The sequence below is a fragment of the Elgaria multicarinata genome, chromosome 15, assembly GCF_023053635.1.
Source record: "Elgaria multicarinata webbii isolate HBS135686 ecotype San Diego chromosome 15, rElgMul1.1.pri, whole genome shotgun sequence".
Taxonomy (NCBI): domain Eukaryota; kingdom Metazoa; phylum Chordata; class Lepidosauria; order Squamata; family Anguidae; genus Elgaria; species Elgaria multicarinata.
Window position 1 is genome coordinate 14,574,841 of NC_086185.1, and position 19,615 is coordinate 14,594,455.

General features: G+C 48.2%; 1 protein-coding gene across 1 annotated transcript in view; it reads right to left on the bottom strand.

The window, feature by feature from the left end:
- Nucleotides 1–19,615, bottom strand: part of MID2 (midline 2) — a 203,374-nt gene that overhangs the window by 148,738 nt on the left and 35,021 nt on the right. The window contains exon 2 of the mRNA XM_063141880.1: nucleotides 9,909–10,630. Within this exon, the coding sequence (XP_062997950.1) occupies nucleotides 9,909–10,574 (666 nt within the window). The 5' untranslated portion in view covers nucleotides 10,575–10,630. The remainder of the gene's footprint in view (nucleotides 1–9,908; nucleotides 10,631–19,615) is intronic.

The following is a 19,615-nucleotide window of genomic DNA, read 5'->3' on the forward strand; positions in this document are numbered from 1 at the left end:
TCTCTCGACGCAACGCCTGACCTCCCTCCCGCTTTGGATTCCATCTCTGCTTGGGACTTTGGAAGCACTCTGCACATGGACGCTTTGCTATTTGGACTTTAGATATCTAAGAACTGTGCCATGAAAAGTAGTGAAGCTTTTCATAGACTTGGACTTGCATAGGCTGTGGATTCGGTGTTCTTGCCCAGACTCCGGTGGCAAGGAGTTCTTAGTCCTTAGCAGAAGGATGGGACTTCTGGGCCTGAGGCTTAACTTTTCCTGAAGTCGTGGTAACAAGGTCAGCTCAGTAGTGGTAGGCTGGGACTGACAAGTGCGTGACGGATCTCTCTGCCCGGCTCTGGTGGCTCAGAGCAACCTTTCCTGGGACTTTGTTTTAAGACATTGGCCATGTCCCTTTGAGGAGCCAGCGTATGCGGCATCTGGAGAAGCTCAAAGCTGAGATTGGCGTACCCTATTCACACACACCCCTCCAAGTGTTTGCCTTAAGGATCGTTTCAGAAAAAAGAGCCTAAAGCTTCCTAACCATCGTTCAGCTTTAAGTGTGTTTTGGAGACTCTGTAACCATTAAGCATGTCTACCGTGTGATTTCCTCAATAAAAGAAGTCTCACTGATGTGAGTGTCTCGTGTCAGCTTGCCACCACGTGTGAATGCCAGAGGGAACAAGCAAGAACCCGACAGCATTTTTCTGTCTAAACATGCATAGGATTGCACCCTTAAGAGTAAAAGGGGAGGTGCGGTGTGGCTTGCCCATCATTCAGATGGCAGGTAGGACCAAAAAGCACAAGGTCCTTTGGAGGAGAGCACCGCTCTTCCTATAGTTGCCACCTGCTGTGCCAGCTTCCTATTGCTTCATGTAGGGCCGGCCCTGGCTGTGCTGAAAAATGCCGGAGGACCCTATTGGGACCAAGATGGGCCAGATTTACCCACAGGCCTGAGGTTCTACAACCCGGTAGACGTACTCGCATGTACACAGAAAGAGAAAGTATGCTTTCGGATCCAGACCATGCCATCACACACTTTTATCCTGCCAATTCACTGCACCACTCTTCAGTCGAAGCAAACCTACCCCACCGCTTGTGATGCGACCGCTGAACGCAGACCGGTATAACCACTTTGCAAAGCACATTCCTCAGAAACCAGCAAGATTTCTGTTCTTGGCCTTAAAAGCTTGCATTAACCGCCGTGCAAGGTTCCCTCCCAAGCTCACATTTGCTTAGCGCAATTTAACACACAAACTAAGCGATGGGAATCTTATTTTTATCTGAAAGAGAGCAGAGAGGCAGGCATTTCTTGCTCTTTCTCATTCACAGCCCTGCTAGGTGAGATGGAAACGCACGGCACACAAGACGCTGCTTTATGCTTGAAATGACACACCTGTCAATGTAAAATCCCAACTCAATGCGCGTTTCACCACTTAAAGGTGACACGGAATAAAAATTCTTTGAAATTTGTAATTATTGAAAACCTTTGAAAAGCAAGCTAGGAGAGGAGGGGGAGGGGGGTTGGCTCAGTTCTGATCCTGCCTCCCTTGACAGTATCAGTAATATTTGCAGAGACGAAAGAAGCAGATTTATTTGCCTTTTGATTGCTCCCTTCCCAGGAAGGCTTTTTAAAGCAGGGGTATGACCTTCCTGATCATAGATACACCATCCTACATAACTTAGGCCACAACCCTATTTATGATAAAAAAAAAGTCCTGGAAAATGCTGGGAGATGTAGGACTTTTTTCTGTCTAAACATGCATAGGATTGGGCCCCAAATCAGTTGCAAGCTAGTATTCCAAGCTGTTAAGTTTTCTAAGGAACTTCTGCGAAATTGTTTTCATTTTGCCTTAATCTCTCTTTGTCCTGGAGAAATGTCATCATTGAAAAATTTAAATTTCAGCCTCGTATGTTTGGGGTTTTTAGCTTGGTGAACAGACACTTTTATTAAAAGAATTGTAAATTAGTATTCTGGAATGTTATCTTTAACTAACCTTTGTTAGCTTAGTCGTTTTCTATTATTTAAGTTAAATTTGTCCATTTTTACTTCTGTAATATGTAACATCTGGATCTCTCTGTTCTATTGTGATGACCTAGAGTTATAAACAGTAACACTGATGATGATTTTGACTTAGGCCCTTTCTACATCTAAGGGTTATCCCAGGAAAATGGAGGGATCATTCCTGCCTGCTCCCGGGATCCCCTGTGTGGTATTTGGATGCACAAGATCCCGGGACAATCCCGGCATATAGGGCTAGTGTAGACATGCCCTAAGTCTCTGTTTGAGAGTTAGGAAACTGGCCCGGGTTTAATTTTTGAAAACATTTTGCTCGTTCACTGCGGTTGCAGAAGTTGGCACTGGCCAAGTTTCTAGCTCTTAGCCTCAGTTCCCCATCTGGGAGCCCTTCCTCTCAATTTTCCAACGAAATATGCCACCTCAGGCACAGCCATGCCCCACTATGACCTTGCCGCCATCACTCCTGATGGCATCCAAGATCTGCCATCTGAGGTTGTTGCTTCAACTTACCTCGCAATAGGGCTGTCTCTAAGTGTAAATTTAAGGCATCTTTGCCCAACCTGATCCTCCCCAGATGTGAAGGGCTACAACTCTGTCATGATGGGAAAGACAGTCCAAGACGTCTGGAGGGTACCAGGTTGGGAAAGGCTGGCTGTAGTGATGGCCACCAATTTGGATGTTTTTAAAAGGGGGGTGGATCAATTCCTGGAGGAGAAGGCTATCACGGGCTACTAGTCCTGAGGGTTATGTGCTACCTCCAGTATCAGAGGCAGCAAGTCTATATACACCAGCTACTGTGGAACATGGGTGGGAGAGTTCTGTTGCACCGTGTCCTGCTTGTGGGTCCTTGGTCGACAGCTGGTTGGCCACTGTGGCCTTAGCTAGACCTAAGTTTTATCCTGGGATCGTCCACGGTCATCCCTGTTCATGTAAATGACACACAGGGGATCCCAGGAGCAAGCAGGGATGACCCCTGGACGATCCCGGGATAAACCTTAGGTCTAGCTAAGGCCTGTGTGAACAGAATGCTGGACTAGGTGGACCCTTGGTCTGATCCAGCATGGCTCTTCTTATGTTCTTATGACCATGTGCAGTATATAATGCAGTGATTAATAGCATAACTACACTGATTTGCTAGAGCAGTTGGCAATCTTTACGATTTTAAAATAGGCTCTCATAGTACTCACGTATAACGAAGGTCAGTGCTTTTTTGCTACTAACAGAAGCTAGAACAATACACAGTAATCGCTCTGCACAGTGTGTACTTTTTAGCTGATAAGGGATGGTTCTTTCTGTACTGTGAGAAAAGTATTTTACTGCTAAAGAGAAAAGGGCCCTGTTCTCTTTCTGGGTGAAGGGAAAGGTGTGTGTGTGCATGTGTGTGTATCTTCTAACAACCTGATGAGACCAGTTCTATAAAACCCTGAGCCAATTGCCCTGTTACCTGTTTTCACCTGAGAGGGGGGAAAGGTGTACCACCTGTTCAGGTAAACAGGCCCTGAGCGATGTTCATCAGCCACCACCACCCCCTTGCGAGGGAACCAAGGTGACTGAACTGAGAGTTAAGGACATGTACGTTTTCTTTGCTTTTATTGTATCTGCATCCTTTTTCCATCGATAAGCTCTTGTCATTCTTTCACACAAGTGGACTTGAGCCGTACTGGTCTCCTTGCAAGTGGTTAACGTGGGTCCTGGCTGGGCCAGGCCCAAATGTAACACAGTCATGCTGGTTGAGGATAATGGTAACAGTAATCCAACACATATGGAAGTCATTGGGTTAGGGGAGAGTGCGGCCGAAGTGTTTAACAGGTGTTTTTTGAAAATCTCCAGGCAGCCATCATGCTTCTCTACGTCAAGATTTATTCCACGCCTGGGAGCCATTTTGTGGTGGTGCCCACAATTCTTAAATTCCCAAATAGCCCCACAGGGCCAAAAATACTGGGGGAACCACCACCCCGGCCCTAGGGGGGGCGCATAGGAGAAGGCACCTTGCCCTAGACACTCTCGGACCTAGAGCTGGCCCTAAGCAGGCCTTCCAAACTGGGCAAACCTAAATTCAGTTCCCCACTGGACGCTGCATAGGGTATTCTGTATAAATTGAATAGAATAATAATAATAATAATAATAACAACAACAACAACAACAACAACAACAACTTGCTTGCCTGAAAGAGCGCGAATGGCCAATTAATAATTTGCAAAAATATTGCTGCTCAGGAGAATTTTGCATGCAGAAAGTCCCCCTGTTCGATCCCTGGCATCTCCCAGTAAGGCTGGGGAAATTCCTGCCTGAAACCCTGGAAAGCCATTGCTGCCAGTCAGTGCCAACAATACTGGGCTTGATGGAACACTGGTCTGAGTCAGTATAAGGCGATTTCTACCTTCCTATGATGGGACTACAGCAATTACAGAAACCTCCCATTGATGCCGCTATATCTCCCAGTGCCAGATGTTGAGGAGGCCGCCATGTTCGCTGCCTCACTTGTGGGCTGTCGAAAATGGCATCTGGCTGGCGGCTTGTTGAAGCAAGATGGACTCAGTGTCTGATGCAGAATGGGGCCATTTTAAGTGGGTTCTCCTTTGGCCGCTCCGCCAAGCAGTTGATCTCTCTCAAAAAGGGCTGGCACAGAAGACCTTTCCCACAGGCCCATTTGTAGATAAGTTGCGATTGATTTCAGCAACAAGGACTTGAATCCGGCCCATGCCTTTGGCAGAACGTTGAAAGCAAAACAAACAGAAAAACACACACGCACAAACAAATGCTAATCCCTGACTACTGGTGGATGAAGGACAGGACTTTACAGCGCTCCGTAAAGAACATACCACGTCAGCCGTTTCCTCTCCAAATCCAACTTGCCAAAAGCATCTTAGGCTTGTTTGAATTGAAAACCAGCAACAAGACTCTGGCTTGTTAAGGGAACAACAGTTCAGGAGTCCCAGTTTGGACGCAACGCGAAGATTTTGCTTCCGGGTTAGTTCCTGGTTAGTTTAGCCCAGCGGCAGGGTGACCATAGGAAAAGGAGGACAGAGCTCCTGCATCTTTAACAGTTGTATTGAAAAGGGAATTTTGGCAGGTGTCATTGGTATGCATGAAGCACCTGGTGAAGTTCCCTCTTCGTCACAACAGCTAAAGCTGAAGGAGCCCTGCCCTCTTGACCAAATACGAAAGAGGGCAGGGCTCCTGCAGCTTCAACTGTTGTGATGAAGAGGGAATTTCACCAGGTGCTGCATGCATACAAACAACACCTGGTAAAATTCCCTTTTCTATGCAACTGTTAAGGATACAGGAGCCCTGTCCTCCTTTCTATAGAGTCACCCTATCAGGGGTATTGAACATCAAACTAGGTAGCAAAATCTGGCCCACATGGGGACCAGAACTGGCCTTCCAAGATGGCCATGCCCTCTTTCTCCCACCTCCTGCATCCCGTCACCAGGTGGCGATCACTTGTGGTCACCTGGGCATTCCAAAAGCTTGAAATGCCTCTCCTAAGGCTGGCAGTAAGCTCTTCAAGTTCAAATATGCTGGGGTGGTGGTGTTGTATTTTGGCCCCATCCCTGAGCCTTCAACTCCACCCATTATTAGAATGGGGTACTGAGACTTGACTCTAAACTTGAATTCAGCCGTTGAGCCGAAAGAGATTAAACGCCCCCGGTTAACCACTCCGGCTGGCAAGAGGAAACAAACAGGAGCCATCAGGCCACGTGCCCCAGAACACTGCTCCTGAACGATTCCGACTCATTTTTATGTGCGAAAGCGGCCAGTGCCTCTGGCCATGCGCCAAGTGCCTTCTTCGTGCCACTGAGCGACTCTGTCTGAAACCAGAAGTCAGGGGTTTGAGCTCTCGTTCTAGAAACTGAGGATCAATAGCCCCTTAAATAAGCAGGTACAAACCAAAAGGTTAATTAGCAATGTACAGGCTCTAGGCACACGCAGTCAGAAATAAACGAAGTCTTCCCTGAAACCAGTTTGGAAAAATCCTCTCCATTCGAACTGGCATCAGGTGTCAGCTTTCCTCAAGGCGAGCAACTGAAGTGCATACCAGGCCTCACAGCTTAAAAATCTGACTTGCAAACATTTCCAAGGAGCTGAAATCGAAACAGGCAGCCTGATTGTGCCACAACACTGTGGGGTGTGTGTGTGTGTGTGTGTGTGTGCTATAAAGTCAGTCTTTTACAAATGCTTCTTGCCAGGACAGCTCGGCTCCAAAGACTCCTACGAACTAGACTCCCTGTCTCCTCCATAGCACATGCCCTCCTATTTACAAAATTCAGGGTCACGAGACAACCACGGTTCTGGCTATCAAAGTGCCATTTTTCAAGATGACGGGGAGACCCAGATTTTTTCTGGACCTACCATCATTGTGCAGGTTTTCATAGAATCATAGAATAGTAGAGTTGGAAGGGGCCTAAAAGGACATTGAGTCCAACCCCCTGCTCAATGCAGGAATCCACCCTAAAGCATCCCTGACAGATGGTTGTCCAGCTGCCTCTTGAAGGCCTCCAGTGTGGAAGAGCCCACAACCTCCCTAGGTAACTGGTTCCATTGTCATACTGCTCTAACAGTCAGGAAGCTTTTCCTGATGTCCAGCCAGAATCTGGCTTCCTGTAACTTGAGCCCATTATTCTGTGTCCTGCACTCTGGGAGGATCAAGAAGAGATCCTGGGCCTCCTCTGTGTGACAACCTTTCAAGTATTTGAAGAGTGCTATCATGTCTCCCCATAATCTTCTCTTCTCCAAGCTAAACATGCCCAGTTCTTTCAGTCTCTCCTCATAGGGCTTGGTTTCCAGAGCCCTGATCATCCTGGTTGCCCTCCTCTGCAATGCATAGGAGAGAGCCGCCTGGTTTTATATAGGTCAAGAACCAGACATTCCAATTCCCATCAGATTCAACGGAGCCTCGGTAAACTGCATCAAAGCAAAGCGTGAAAGAATTCCGACGGGAGCCCAGGAAGGATGCACAGATGTCTGATCGTCATCCCAGGACAGGACAGGTGAGATCAATCTGCAGCATGGACGAGTTCGGGGAGATGGGGAGATGTTCCCATGGCTCAATGTAAAAAGGCACTCCAGCAGTGCAGGAAGAAGGTTTACTTAGCTATGCAGACCAGCGGTAGGCCTCCAGGTGTGAGAAGACAGGATTATTTGAAATGCTAGTATCCTATCTTTCCACCCATGTGCAGCGCCAAAGGAAATGACAACTAAGTTAAACGCAACATAAATTAGCCCTCCCTCTCTTTAAAGCAGGAGAGAAAAATCTCTTTTTAGGTCCAAGAGCCAGATTTCATTTTGGAGACACTTTTCAGGGGTTGGGGATCAACATTCCAGCATATTTTCACTTAAAGATTCTTATTTATGCATTGCATTAATATCCCGCTTGTTTTCCTCCAAGGAACTCAAGGCAGCATACATAACCCTCCTCCTTTCCATTTCTATCCTCACAACAACATCCCTGTGAGGTAGGCCGGGCTGAGAGGCTGTGACTGGCCCAAAGTCACCCAGTGAGCTGCCATGGCCGAGTGGGGACTGGAACCAGGATTTCCTGAATCCCAGTCCAACACTCTACCCACTACACCACACTGCCTCTGCCAGTAATTAAGCCTTGGTAGCAGCATTTCAACTGCTACTTGGGAAGAAATTGCACAAAAGCTGGCAAACCAATGAATGATCAGTGGTTGGGGAAAAGGAGGTGGGGCAAGAGGAAGGGGTGGAGCCTTCTGGGGAAACCAAGAGGATCAGATCTGATTCCCCAAAGTCTAGGTTTTGCACTCCTGCTTTAAAGACTCCCCCAAACATCCCCCTAGTTTTCATTAGATATTTTCTTCCACTCCCAGTGGCCACCAGGAAGGCCTGATAGCTAACGACAAAGTCAGAGGGAAGGAGACATGGTTCTCTGCCAGGACACAGACCTGAACGCGCCTTTCAGCTGCTGTCTTTTCCTTGCACTGAGACCATAAGCCCTTGCTTCCTTCTAAAACCATTTCCAGGTCCCAAGTGGAACCCTACCCCAGCTTAAAATTATCACCTGCAAGCGCAGTGCAGCACAAATGACACATACAGAGAGAGAGAGAGAGACTGCAAGCGCCCGGAGACTTACTCTGTGTTTTTGCAGTCAGATCACACAAAACTGGGCCAGGGCTGGGCATGCAGCTCAGCAAACGGTGGATGACTAAGCTCAGAACCATTCTCCTGCTTTTGTGGTTCTGCTTTAACTCCTACAGGCATGCTTTAAGGTGGATACCTGCATTGAGCAGGGGGTTGGACTCAATGGCCTTATAGGCTCCTTCCAACTCTACTATTCTATGCTTCTATCCCATCCCAAATCCATACTAGCCCTCAGGACACAAGCCCTTCCTCTCAGCCAACAGGCAATGCTAGCCATGATTCCCATGCCCAGGGGTAGTACAGATCCATCCCCCCAAAATGAGTGCCCATTCATCCATCCAACCTGCCTACCTGTCTCCACCAACCCACCTGCAACGCTGCCTGCAGCTTCAGACAGCCTCTGCTGTTACCGCAATCTAAATTATACAGCACATGACTAAAGGAACAGTGTATATGGTGGCTGACTTGGGACCATCCAGATGTTTTAGCCTACAACTCCCATCGGCCCCAGCCAACAGAGCCAATGATGAGGGATCGTGGAAGTCATAGGCCAAAACATCTGGAGGGCCATAAGTTGCCCCCCACTGCCCTACAGAACCAGAATATGCAACCTAATGCACTCCAGATGTTTTGGACTTCAACTGCCATAATCCCTGGCCACTGGCAATGCCAACTGGTGCTTATGGGAGATGTAGTCCAAAACATCTGAAGGGCACCAACTTGCCCATCCTTGCTATAGTAGATGCCCATAGAAACAGGGAAACTGTGACCCCAGTTCCCTGGCTAATCCCAGAGCTGATTCACACAACTGAACTGAATGTGGGATTGACCTGGTGGGATTGACTGCTTCACCATAAAGTCAATTCATAACTATACCCACTTTTACTGATAGGAAGGAAACACCACTCACTGGTAGCAGTGGTCTTCAACTGGTGGGTTTGCGCCCCAAAAGTGGGTCACGAGATCAGTCCGGACGGGTCACAGCAAAGCTGTTGCCACCACGTTGGGCATGGGGGGGAAATGCGAAAGTGGGTCTCATGTTGCAGGTTGGGAGCCTGAGATGGGTCTCGGATCTGGACCAGTTGAAGACCACTGAATGGGAGAATGCCTGCTTTGCATGCAGAAGGAACCAAGTTCTATCTCAAGCAACGCAATTTACGGAGAAAAAAAGCATCAGGTAGAAAATGATTGGAAAGACCTCTGCCCAAAACCCTAGAGAACCACGACTACAGCAGGTCATGCTGGGCTACCTGGACAGAGAGTACTTCCAGGTGGACAGCTCGTAGCGCTAGCAACCGAAAGGTACTGGGCAGCTGTTCCCTCTTTCCCTGCTTCGGAGATCTTCGATGGTAAGAAAACAGTGGAAGAACACGGGAGGTTTACGAGTGAGAGACGGCAAAGTGTAGATCCCAGGTAAAACTCCCTGAGTGAGGCAGGGGGTTTGCACAATAAATTGAGAAGCACCCCAATAGAATCTGACCCAATATAAAGCCACTCCCTAAAGAGAACGGAGATGCAACTCAAGTCCCGAAACCTGGCCCGGCCGCCTTCTCCCCAATTCACTTCGGACTTGGGATTTGGCCGCGCAGGAAGCATAGAATCATAGAATCATAGAATCGTATTGTTGGAAGGGGCCTGAAAGGCCATCGAGTCCAACCTCCAGCTCAGTGCAGGAATCCACCCTAAAGCATCCCTGACAGAGGGTTGTCCAGCTGCCTCTTGAAGGCCTCCAGTGTGGGAGAGCCCAGGACGAGAAACCGACGCCGATCAACCCGGCCTCCTCCTCCCACCTCCGGCAGCCTCTTACCTTGAGCTTCTCAAAACGGTCACTCAGCGACGCCACTTGGTGATCCCGGTGCCGCCCCACCAGTTTGCATAAGGCACAGATGAGCTGGTCATCAGCCACACAGTACATGTTCACTTTCTCGTTCTCGTGCTCGAGGCAAGTCAGTCCCCGGAAGTGAGCGTCCGGCACCGGCTCCACCAGCCGGTGACTGGTGAACGGCTTCTTGTTGGGGTGGGTGGCCCGCAGGCAGCGGTCGCAATAGGAGACCTCGCAGGTGATGCAGGTCTTGACGGCGTCGCGCGGCGGGTCCTGCTCGCAGAACTGGCAAGCGATCCGGTCGCCCACCGTCGACATGGTCGGGCTCTGGCGGTAGGGCCGCTCGCGGCAGTTCTCGCCGGGGGAGTTGGGCCCGCTCAGGGAGGCCTTCTGGAAGCGGTCGATGATGTTCTGCAAGGTCACATTGCGCTTGAGGCCCTCCAGGCCCCGATGGTTGAGGGAGATGACATAGCGGCACGTGGGGCACTGGAAGGCACCCAGGGGCTCCAAGGATTCTCCGGAGGAGCAGCCGGAGGCCAGGATGCGGTGGGCGCAGCTGAAGCAGAGGCTGTGAGCGCACGGCAGGAGCAGGGGGTCTTCAAACAACTCTAAGCAAATTGGACAAGTCAGTTCCGACTCCAATGTTTCCATCTTTAGTTAAAACAAGCTGGCTCCGGCATGAAGAACGAGGGGGGCAGGTCAGCCGCCTGCAAGAGAAAACCGGGAGAGGAGAGGAAGAGAAGAGAAGGAATTATTTATCGGCATTTATTCCCCACTTCCCTCTAGCCTGCTTCGAGTGGCACTATTTAGCCTCACATGACCCCAGAGAGAGAGACAGAGACAGAGACGAAGGGACTTGCATGAAGCTCGCCAACAGGCCTCTCAGGGCTAAACCAGGTGCTATCGTAAATATGCTTACATTTGTGCAAATGTGCTGGGCCTCAATCCAGATCAGGACCAGCACACAGTAGGGGTGTATGTCCCTTTCCATGCAGCCACTTCACTCACACACACACACACACACACACACACAGATAAAAGGAAAGAGGAGAGAACTCTATTTCCACCAATAGAGGATCATAGAACAGTAGAGTTGGAAGGGGCCTCTAAGGCCATCAAGTCCAACCCCCTGCTAGATGCAGGAATCCACCCTAAAGCATCCCTGACAGATGGTTGTTTTTTTCACCTTATTCGTTTTGCCCCGGCAGGTGAGTGTGTGAATTTTGGGATGGGAGGAGTAGCTGGGTGGAAAAGTTTAAACTTCCCCCATCCACACGCAGTGGACCCAATCCGGATCAGGCTCCCCACATGCTTACACTAAGGAAAATGAAATGGATCGCCTTTAACACAGAGTCTCAATTAGCCCATAGCTGACGAGGGATTTAATCTGCATTTCCCCACGAGCAAGTCCCAAATTCCAGCCTAGGTGCAGGCAACTGGCATCTGCACCCCGCCCCGCCCCAGAGCATAACTTCGAATCCCAAGGACCTCTCCCTGATTGTGCTCTTTATCTGCTTTCCCCCACACCTCTATGAGTAGTCCTTTACCGACTGCGTGAACTAGCAACAGAAGCTCTAGCCAAGTTCTCCCCTAATTGCAACTCAGCTACCCATTCACTCCAAAGTACAGCCTGGCAAAGTGGGAGCGAGTAACTCAAGGGTCTAAACAGGTGGGATGCAGGAGTCTGGTGCGTGGGGAGGTTGCAGCTTAGTGACAGAGCAGCTGCTTTGCATGCAAAAGATCGCAGGTTCAGTGCCCAGCTTCTCCTGGGAAAACCCTTGTCTGAAACCCTGGGAAACTGCTGACAGTCATTTTAGAGTTAGAGCGTTTCTCCACCAGTGAATTATTGCACACTCGGGAAGTTTGCAGGTCCTTTACACAACAGTGCCAACCTCCAGGACATCTCCCGTGCTTCCACCCTTTATGTCACTTTCAAAAAGTTTGGAAATAAAGTGATAAGGAGTGTTAACGTGATATATCCGCAGCGCCATCTAGTAATGAAACATATGGAATTTACCGAGAGAGGAAGTCTTTGCTTCAAAGCATGTGTCTGCTTGTGTAAAGGAGCCGATCTATTCTGCAAAGAATCCAGAAGCCGAGTGCCAGTAAATTATGGGGTGAAGCCCTTAGTCAACACATTCCTTTATGTATTCCCTTTATTTGATAATACTACTGTCTTCTGTTTGATGCTGTTGTAAACTACGCTTTGGAGGGACAAGCAGGACACAAATAAATTATGATCATTTCCCCCTCCCCATTTTAAAGCGGCCCCCACTTGGGGCAGGGGTGAGGCTTATATCCGAGCACTATCATTGGCAGAGGTTCACGATTCCCGAAAATTCACAAACCCGATTTCCACGCCAGCACCAAAAATCTACGAGCCGATCAAAAGGGTCTCTGTTTATACAGTCAAGACAGTCAACACTTAAGCAGATTTTCCAAAGCCACCACAATATTATATATTCAGATGACCTATAAAATGCACACCATTGAGGACGTCCATTGAGAAAACAGCAATGCAGTTGGGAACGTCTTCATATCTTCAACCACATGACGGGACAATGTTTGTCCCACAGCTGAGACGCAGGTGTGACAAATATGTTCAAACTGAAGAGTCACACTTTTTTTGCGGGGGGGGGGGGGGGGGAAATAACAACAACGCAGCAAAAAGCCATAAAGCCTTCCCTTTGGCTAAAGACGGAAAACTGACAAGCTAAAGAAAGACAGCAAAGCCACTGCCTACATTTCTATAACCTGTGCAAAAGGCTGGCAATGGGATTTATGGGCAGAATCATGGTCTTTTCCCACCAACTCCGGCCCGCTCGCATTGGCAGCCTGTACGTTTTCAAGCCTGATTCAAGATGCTGGTTCTGACCTATAAAGCCTTACATAGCTCGGAAACACAATACCGGATGGAACACCTTTCCCAACATGACCCTACCCATATACAACGTTCAACATCTAAGGTCCTTCTCTGGGTGCCTACTCCAAGGGAAGCTCTGAGGACGGCAACAAGGGAGAGGGCCTTCTCAGTGGTGGCCCCAATTATGGAATCATCTCCCCAATGAGGCCCGCCTGGCGCCAAGGTTGCTATCTTTTCGGTGCCAGGTTAAAACTTTTCTCTTTTCCCAGGCATTTAGCAATATATGAAGAGCTTCATTGATCCTGGATCTGTTTTTACAGGTGTTTACAATTGTTTTTAGATATATGTTTCGGTGTATGTTGTATGTTTTTGTGGTTTTAAGTTTCGTATATTGTTTTTAATTGTTTTAATCTTATGTAAACCGCCCAGAGAGCTTCAACTATGGGGTGGTATGGAAATGTAATAAATAATACTAAAACGCAGGAGGACAAACAAAGTAAGGAGGCGATTAAAATGCTGCCCCTACTGAATTTTAGGAGGGTAAAAAGCTGCCATACGCCAGGTCAGACCTTATAATATTAAGAACTGGTGCCTGAGCTTTCTCATTTTCTTTTTCTCTCCCCATGCCTCCCTTTTTCCTTTTGTGTCTTTTTAGATTTTAAGAAAACCAAAGACAAAGATGGGGGGAAATCGAGGTTCCCTACCGTCGTTTCTCTGCCCCCACTCCTGTCCCACGATGCTTCCTTTTTCTACCCAGAGAAGTAAACAAAGACCACGTGGCCCATTCAGGAGCTGTTTTTATTATGCCGCTTTTCCTGCCCACAGCAGAAATTGCAGCAACATTCCATTCCCCCCCCCTCCCAAAAAAGTCGGATTAAAAGGGGTCCATTTTTGTGACGGAAAAAAAGCAAGAAGGAACGGGAAGCGGACAGTGGCATCTAAAGGACATGCGAAAAACCATGAGCGGACAGTAGCGAGCGTGCGATAAACACGCATCTGATGGATCTCAAACTCAATGGAACTCAGCACAAAATGAGAGGTGTGAAAGTTGTCACTCCTGGGGAAATAACACTACAATTTTTAAAAAAAATAAATAAAAATAAAATGGGCCTGCCAAAGCCAAAAATCACTAATATAAAGTGTACATACATACTGAATCAGAATTGGAGGCTTGCTCTGAGTTGACAAGAACTTTGGATTGAGATCTCATTTCCTTGATTCATCGGAACCACCTGAGGACATTTTCTCAGGGAAGAGAGCGGAAAATAACCCGCTGGCCGCTTGATTATCTCTTCCAAACACTCGCTATCTGACAGAAATCATCCAGAATGTCTTAATCAAGAGAATCCCCACTCAAACAAAAGGGGAGTGGGTTTTTTTAATGCCTCGAAAGTCAATTCACACAAAAATGAGGGGGATTAAGGAATACAGCTCAGCAATAATCATTTTTCTCACTCGCTATGGGTCCCTTTGACTTTAGTCTACGGTTTTCTTGGTATCTGGGACACCTTTTCATTCATATTTGTCATTTGCGGGGTTTAGATTGTAATCCCAAGAGCAGGGAATGCCCTGTTTTTTATTGATCTGGACGCTGCCGGGCCCTGCTTCGTTGGTGGCAGTTTACAGGGGTGAGGGAGCAGTGTCCAGGAAAAGATTGGCAAGCTTCACGACATCTTTGGACTGGTAGCACTAGGAGTCCTCCTTCCGGAAGCAACCTTTGTCTCTGATGACGGAGGGGAAGGAGAGATTCGGAAGAGGTTGTCCTGCACATTCTGAGTCAAATGAAAACTGTATTCAGATGCTCCCAACCAGATGCTTCTCCAGGAGGTGTGCTGATTCAACACACCCACACCGCAACCATGTTGGCCCAGTGACGATTCCTGCTAGTCCAACTTGTCTTACAACCCTATATCTCCTCTTTGATTTTTATTTATTTATTTATTTATTTTGCAGGAAGCACTTCCGGGCTATATTGCACAACCATCCCAGTGAAACTTGTTTTAGGCGTCATCCAAACCAGCAAACCCTGGTTCGTGGTTTGTTTGAAACTAGCCAGCTTGAAATTATGGTTGGCTTGTTTGAAATAAACACTCTGTTTCCTGACTCCTAGCTGAGCAGAGGAGAGAAGAGGAAGCTGCCCCAGCTGGGCTAGAAGGTACATAAGGAAACAAACTCCTTGCAAACAGAGGGCCTCGGGGCCGACAGAAGGGGTGACTGGGCTCCATGGCTTTATCTAGCTCATTACACCCACTTTTTGGAACCAATACAAACCAGCAATGAGACTTTGCCCCAGACCTGCTTATTTATGCAAAGAAGGTCCAATAGGCTATATTGAAAGAGAGGCGAGGGGGAAACAGGGCCATTCCACCAGTCCCGCCGAAATAATTATTTTCCTCTTCCCTCCTAATGCCTTTTTCTTTTTGTGCTGGGTCTCTTTAGACCATAAAAACCTACAGGTAGGGACTGTCCTGATTAATTGATTATATGTTAGCTGCTCTGGGAGTTTTTGTGTTGGGTGTGTGTGTGTGTGTGTGTGCTGGGAAGCAGCATTAAAAAAAAACACTTCAAATAAATAAACAAATACTAATTTTCAACCAGCTAAAACCCCATTTAGAATAGGATATTGGCAAATCAAAGTCAGGATAAAACTGCTATTCACTGTTCCCACGTCCTACACCCATTTTTCCTGGGGAACGACTAACCTGCCAGGCGCTGCGCTATCTTCGCCCTGGGAACACCTCAAAAGAACTGGCAACAGGGGTAGAGAGTACCGAAGGAGGGCCTGCCCAGGGATAGTAGCCGGGCAGGGCCGCCTCGTGCATCAACCACTACTTGCTTGCAAAGCACACCGAACGCTTTCATTCAGAGCCCTTTGAGGCTGGCTTTGATGTCTGCAATTGACGCGCCGTGTGGAATAACTGATTAGATTAAAATCTGCTCTGTTGACAGTAATTAATTCCCCATATATCAAAACGATAAAATATTAACAAGGGCTTACAAGGCAGTGGGATGCACTAGAGATCAACCGTGGCAAAAAGCCTTGCGCTGAGTTGTTCCACAGAAAAGCATCTTAAAGCAGCAGCCAACCCTTTGGGTGGGGGGGGGGGGAGATATTTGGTGTGGGGAAACGAGAAGAGACACAGTTAGTTACCGGAACTTCACTCACATCATCATAAAAGCATAATCATATCTCTCGCTCTTTGACCGTGTCTTAACTCGAGTGGAATTACTCCAACAAGGATTCCACGCTGGGAACAGAGATTTTGGGATGGGGTTAAGCAGCTGTGTGTGCTGACAGAATGACGCCGCCCTCCGTTCAAATAGCATCCAAGGCACTGCCTTACCATTGGTCTGTCAAGGCTTAGCAGCTCTCCAAAGACTTAGGGCCTGCCAAAGGAAGTGAGGCAGGTGGCTACTAGGAGGAGGGCCTTCTCTGCTGTGGCACCCCGGCTGTGGAATGAGCTCCCTAAGGAGGTTCGCTTGGCACCTACATTATATGCTTTTAGACGCCAGGAGAAGACCTTTTTATTCTCCCAGCATTTTAACAGTCTATAAATAAATTTTAACTTGGTGTTTTAAATTTGTAATTTTGCATTGCTGCTGTTTTGATCTGGTTGAGCTTTTATATTGTATTTTATCGTATAGTTTTATACTGTTGTTTTATACTTTGAATGTTTTTAATTTTTGTGAACCACCCAGAGAGCTCCGGCTATTGGGCAGTATAGAAATGTAATAAATAAATAAATAAATAATAAACGTCTACACCATGCCTTATCCCGGGGATCGCCCTGGGATCATCCCTGTGCATCCACATGACACACAGTGGATCCCGGGGGCAGGGAGGGATGATCCCTCCATTTCCCCGGGATAACCGGGACCGCAGGAGGTGTGGGCGGACGTCCCAGTTTCACAAGGAGCCGGGAACCAGGCCCGGAGCTCTTCAGGCGCTCTGTGCCCATCAGGGGGTGGAGGGAACGGGATCAGGTGTTTGTTTTTTACCTTTTACCTTTTACTTTTCACTGGAGTGTGAATGCGCTCCAGCACTTCTGGTTTGAAAAAAACATGGCTGCCGCCACAGGTGCAATGCCCGGGACGTCGCGCGGCCCATGTGGACCGAGGGAGAGGATCTCGCGATCAGCATATTGCGAGATCTCCCCCTCCCTCCCGGATCGCCAGGAGGTGTAGACACACCCTTAGACAGGAGTAGTTCTTAAAATGGCTAACCACATTCCGTTACATCAAAGAGGTCAGGGACTGAACCTGCCTGACACTTTATGTCGGGGATGCAAAATTTCCAGCCTGTGGGTCAAATCCAGCCCTCTGGAGTTCCCCAAAAAGCCACACACCCCTTTTCCCTTAACCGCTGATCATTTCCCGACTTTTGTGCAGATTTTTCTCCCCATTCTGAAAGGTTGAAATACCTTTCCTAAGGCTTAGAAGTTGGCAGTAAGAGCTTTAAACTAAAATATGGAGGGAGGGGTTATTTTGGCCACGTCCCTTTTTCCTTCTAGCCCTTCCTACCACCAAAATGCAGCTTCTCCAAAATGGAATCCAGCTCTTGGGTTGAAATAAACTCTCCACCCTGCCTTATGGGCTCTAACTACAAGTTCAACTTCAAGTGGGTTTATGTTTCTGATAGTTTTTAAATTTTGTAAACTTTTTAATGTTTACCATTTTTAACTGTTGTAAACTGCCCAGAGAGCTTCGGCTGTGGGGCGGTATATAAATGTAATAAATAAATAAATAAACAAACAAACAAACATCGGCTCCCATCAGTCCCAGTCAGCATGGCCATCGGCCAGGAATGCTGGGGGGTCATAGTCTAAAACAGGGCGACCCTATGGAAAGGAGGACAGGGCTCCTGTATCTTTAATAGTTGTATAGAACAGGGAAGTTCAGCAGGTGTCATTTGCATGCATGCAGCACCTGGTGAAATTTCCTCTTCAAGACAACAGCTAAAGCTGCAGGCGCCCTGCCCTCTTTTGTATCTGGTCATGGCTCCTGCAGCTTTAACGGTTGTGATGAAGAAGGAATTCCACCAGGTGCTGCGTGCATGTAAAGGACACCTGCTGAAATTCCCTTTTCTATGCAACTGTTAAGGATACAGGAGCCCTGTCCTCCTTTCTATAGAGTCACCCTATCAGGGGTATTGAACATCAAACTAGGTAGCAAAATCTGGCCCACATGGGGACCAGAACTGGCCTTCCAAGATGGCCATGCCCTCTTTCTCCCACCTCCTGCATCCCGTCTCCAGGTGGCGATCACTTGTGGTCACCTGGGCATTCCAAAAGCTTGAAATGCCTCTCCTAAGGCTGGCAGTAAGCTCTTCAAGTTCAAATATGCTGGGGGGGGGTTGTATTTTGGCCCCATCCCTGAGCCTTCAACCCCACCCATTATTAGAATGGGGTCCTGAGACTTGACTCTAAACTTGAATTCAGCCGTTGAATTCAGCCCTGTCCTCTTTTCCATAGGGTCACCTTTTCTAAAACACCCAGTGGGCAGCAAGTTGGGGAAGGCTACTCCCCGTCAACAAAGTCGCGACTGTTTCTGATCCGTTCGACAGCCAGCATAACCCATCCAAGATCTCTGACTCGCCCATAGCTCACAAACCCAGCTTCCCACACAGTGGCTATTTTGCTCCCAACGTTTCGCTGCCCGAGGCCCTTTTCATGACCTCCCCAACCCAACATCCATCCAGGCTGAGAAAATAGGGCAGAGATTGTGTTCCGTTTCAAGTGCCTTAGAAACAAACAGCGTGGCTTTCTCTAGGAGGACCTCGCCAACAAAGACGCATGCAGAGGCACAAGATGATAAACGCTTATCAACAGCGGCCATTACGGCACACACGGAGTGGATGCCGGGGCAATCACTGAGCATCGATGCAAACTGTGTGCTGACTCCAGACTTTCCGTTTTGTCTCAGCCGTCCCCAAGGGATCCATCAGAAGCTTTCATGCTCTTTGGAACTCTGCAGCAGCAGCTGATCGGGAAGGGGGAGTTGCAGAGGAAGGCTTATTCCCTATGCCTCTTCCCTCATTTGCATCCTTTTGCAGAAATCGGTGAATTCGCCTTCCGCCAACCACATGGCAACCCACCTGCGTGTACGGCTTGCAAACAGGCTTCCTCTTTGTGGCACCAGCTTCACTGAGCTGCCTTATGCCAGCCATTCTCTCTCTCAGTCTCAGCCCCATCAACTGCAAGATTGGGGGCGGGGAGAGAGAGAGCTAATAACACTGACCTACCTTAAAAGGCTGTTGCAAGAACATAAGAAGAGCCCTGATGCTGGATCAGACCAAGGGTCCATCTAGTTTAGCACTCTGCTCACGCAGTGGCCAACCAGCCATCGGCCAGGGATGAACAAGCAGGACATGGTGCAATAGCACCCTCCCACCCATGTTCCCCAGCCACTGAGGCACACAGGCTTATTGTCTCGAATACTGGAGATCGCACACAACCATCAGGGCTAGTAGCCATTGATAGCCTTTGCCTCCAGGAATTTATCCAACCCCCTTTTAAAGCCATCCAGTTGGGGGCCATCACCACATCCTGTTTTAGTGAGTTCCATAACTTAACTATGCACTGTGTGAAGAAGTACTTCTTTTTATTTGTCCTGGATCTCCCACCAATCAGTTTCATGGGATGACCCCAGGTTCTAGTATTTTGAGAGAGGGAGCAAAAGGTCTCCCTATCCACATTCTCCATACCATGCCTAATTTTGTACACCTCTATCATGTCTCCCCTTAGCCTCCTTTTCTCCAAGCTAAACAATCCTAGTTGATGTAACCTTCCCCTCGTACGGGAGATGCTCCAGCCCCTTAATCATTTCAGCT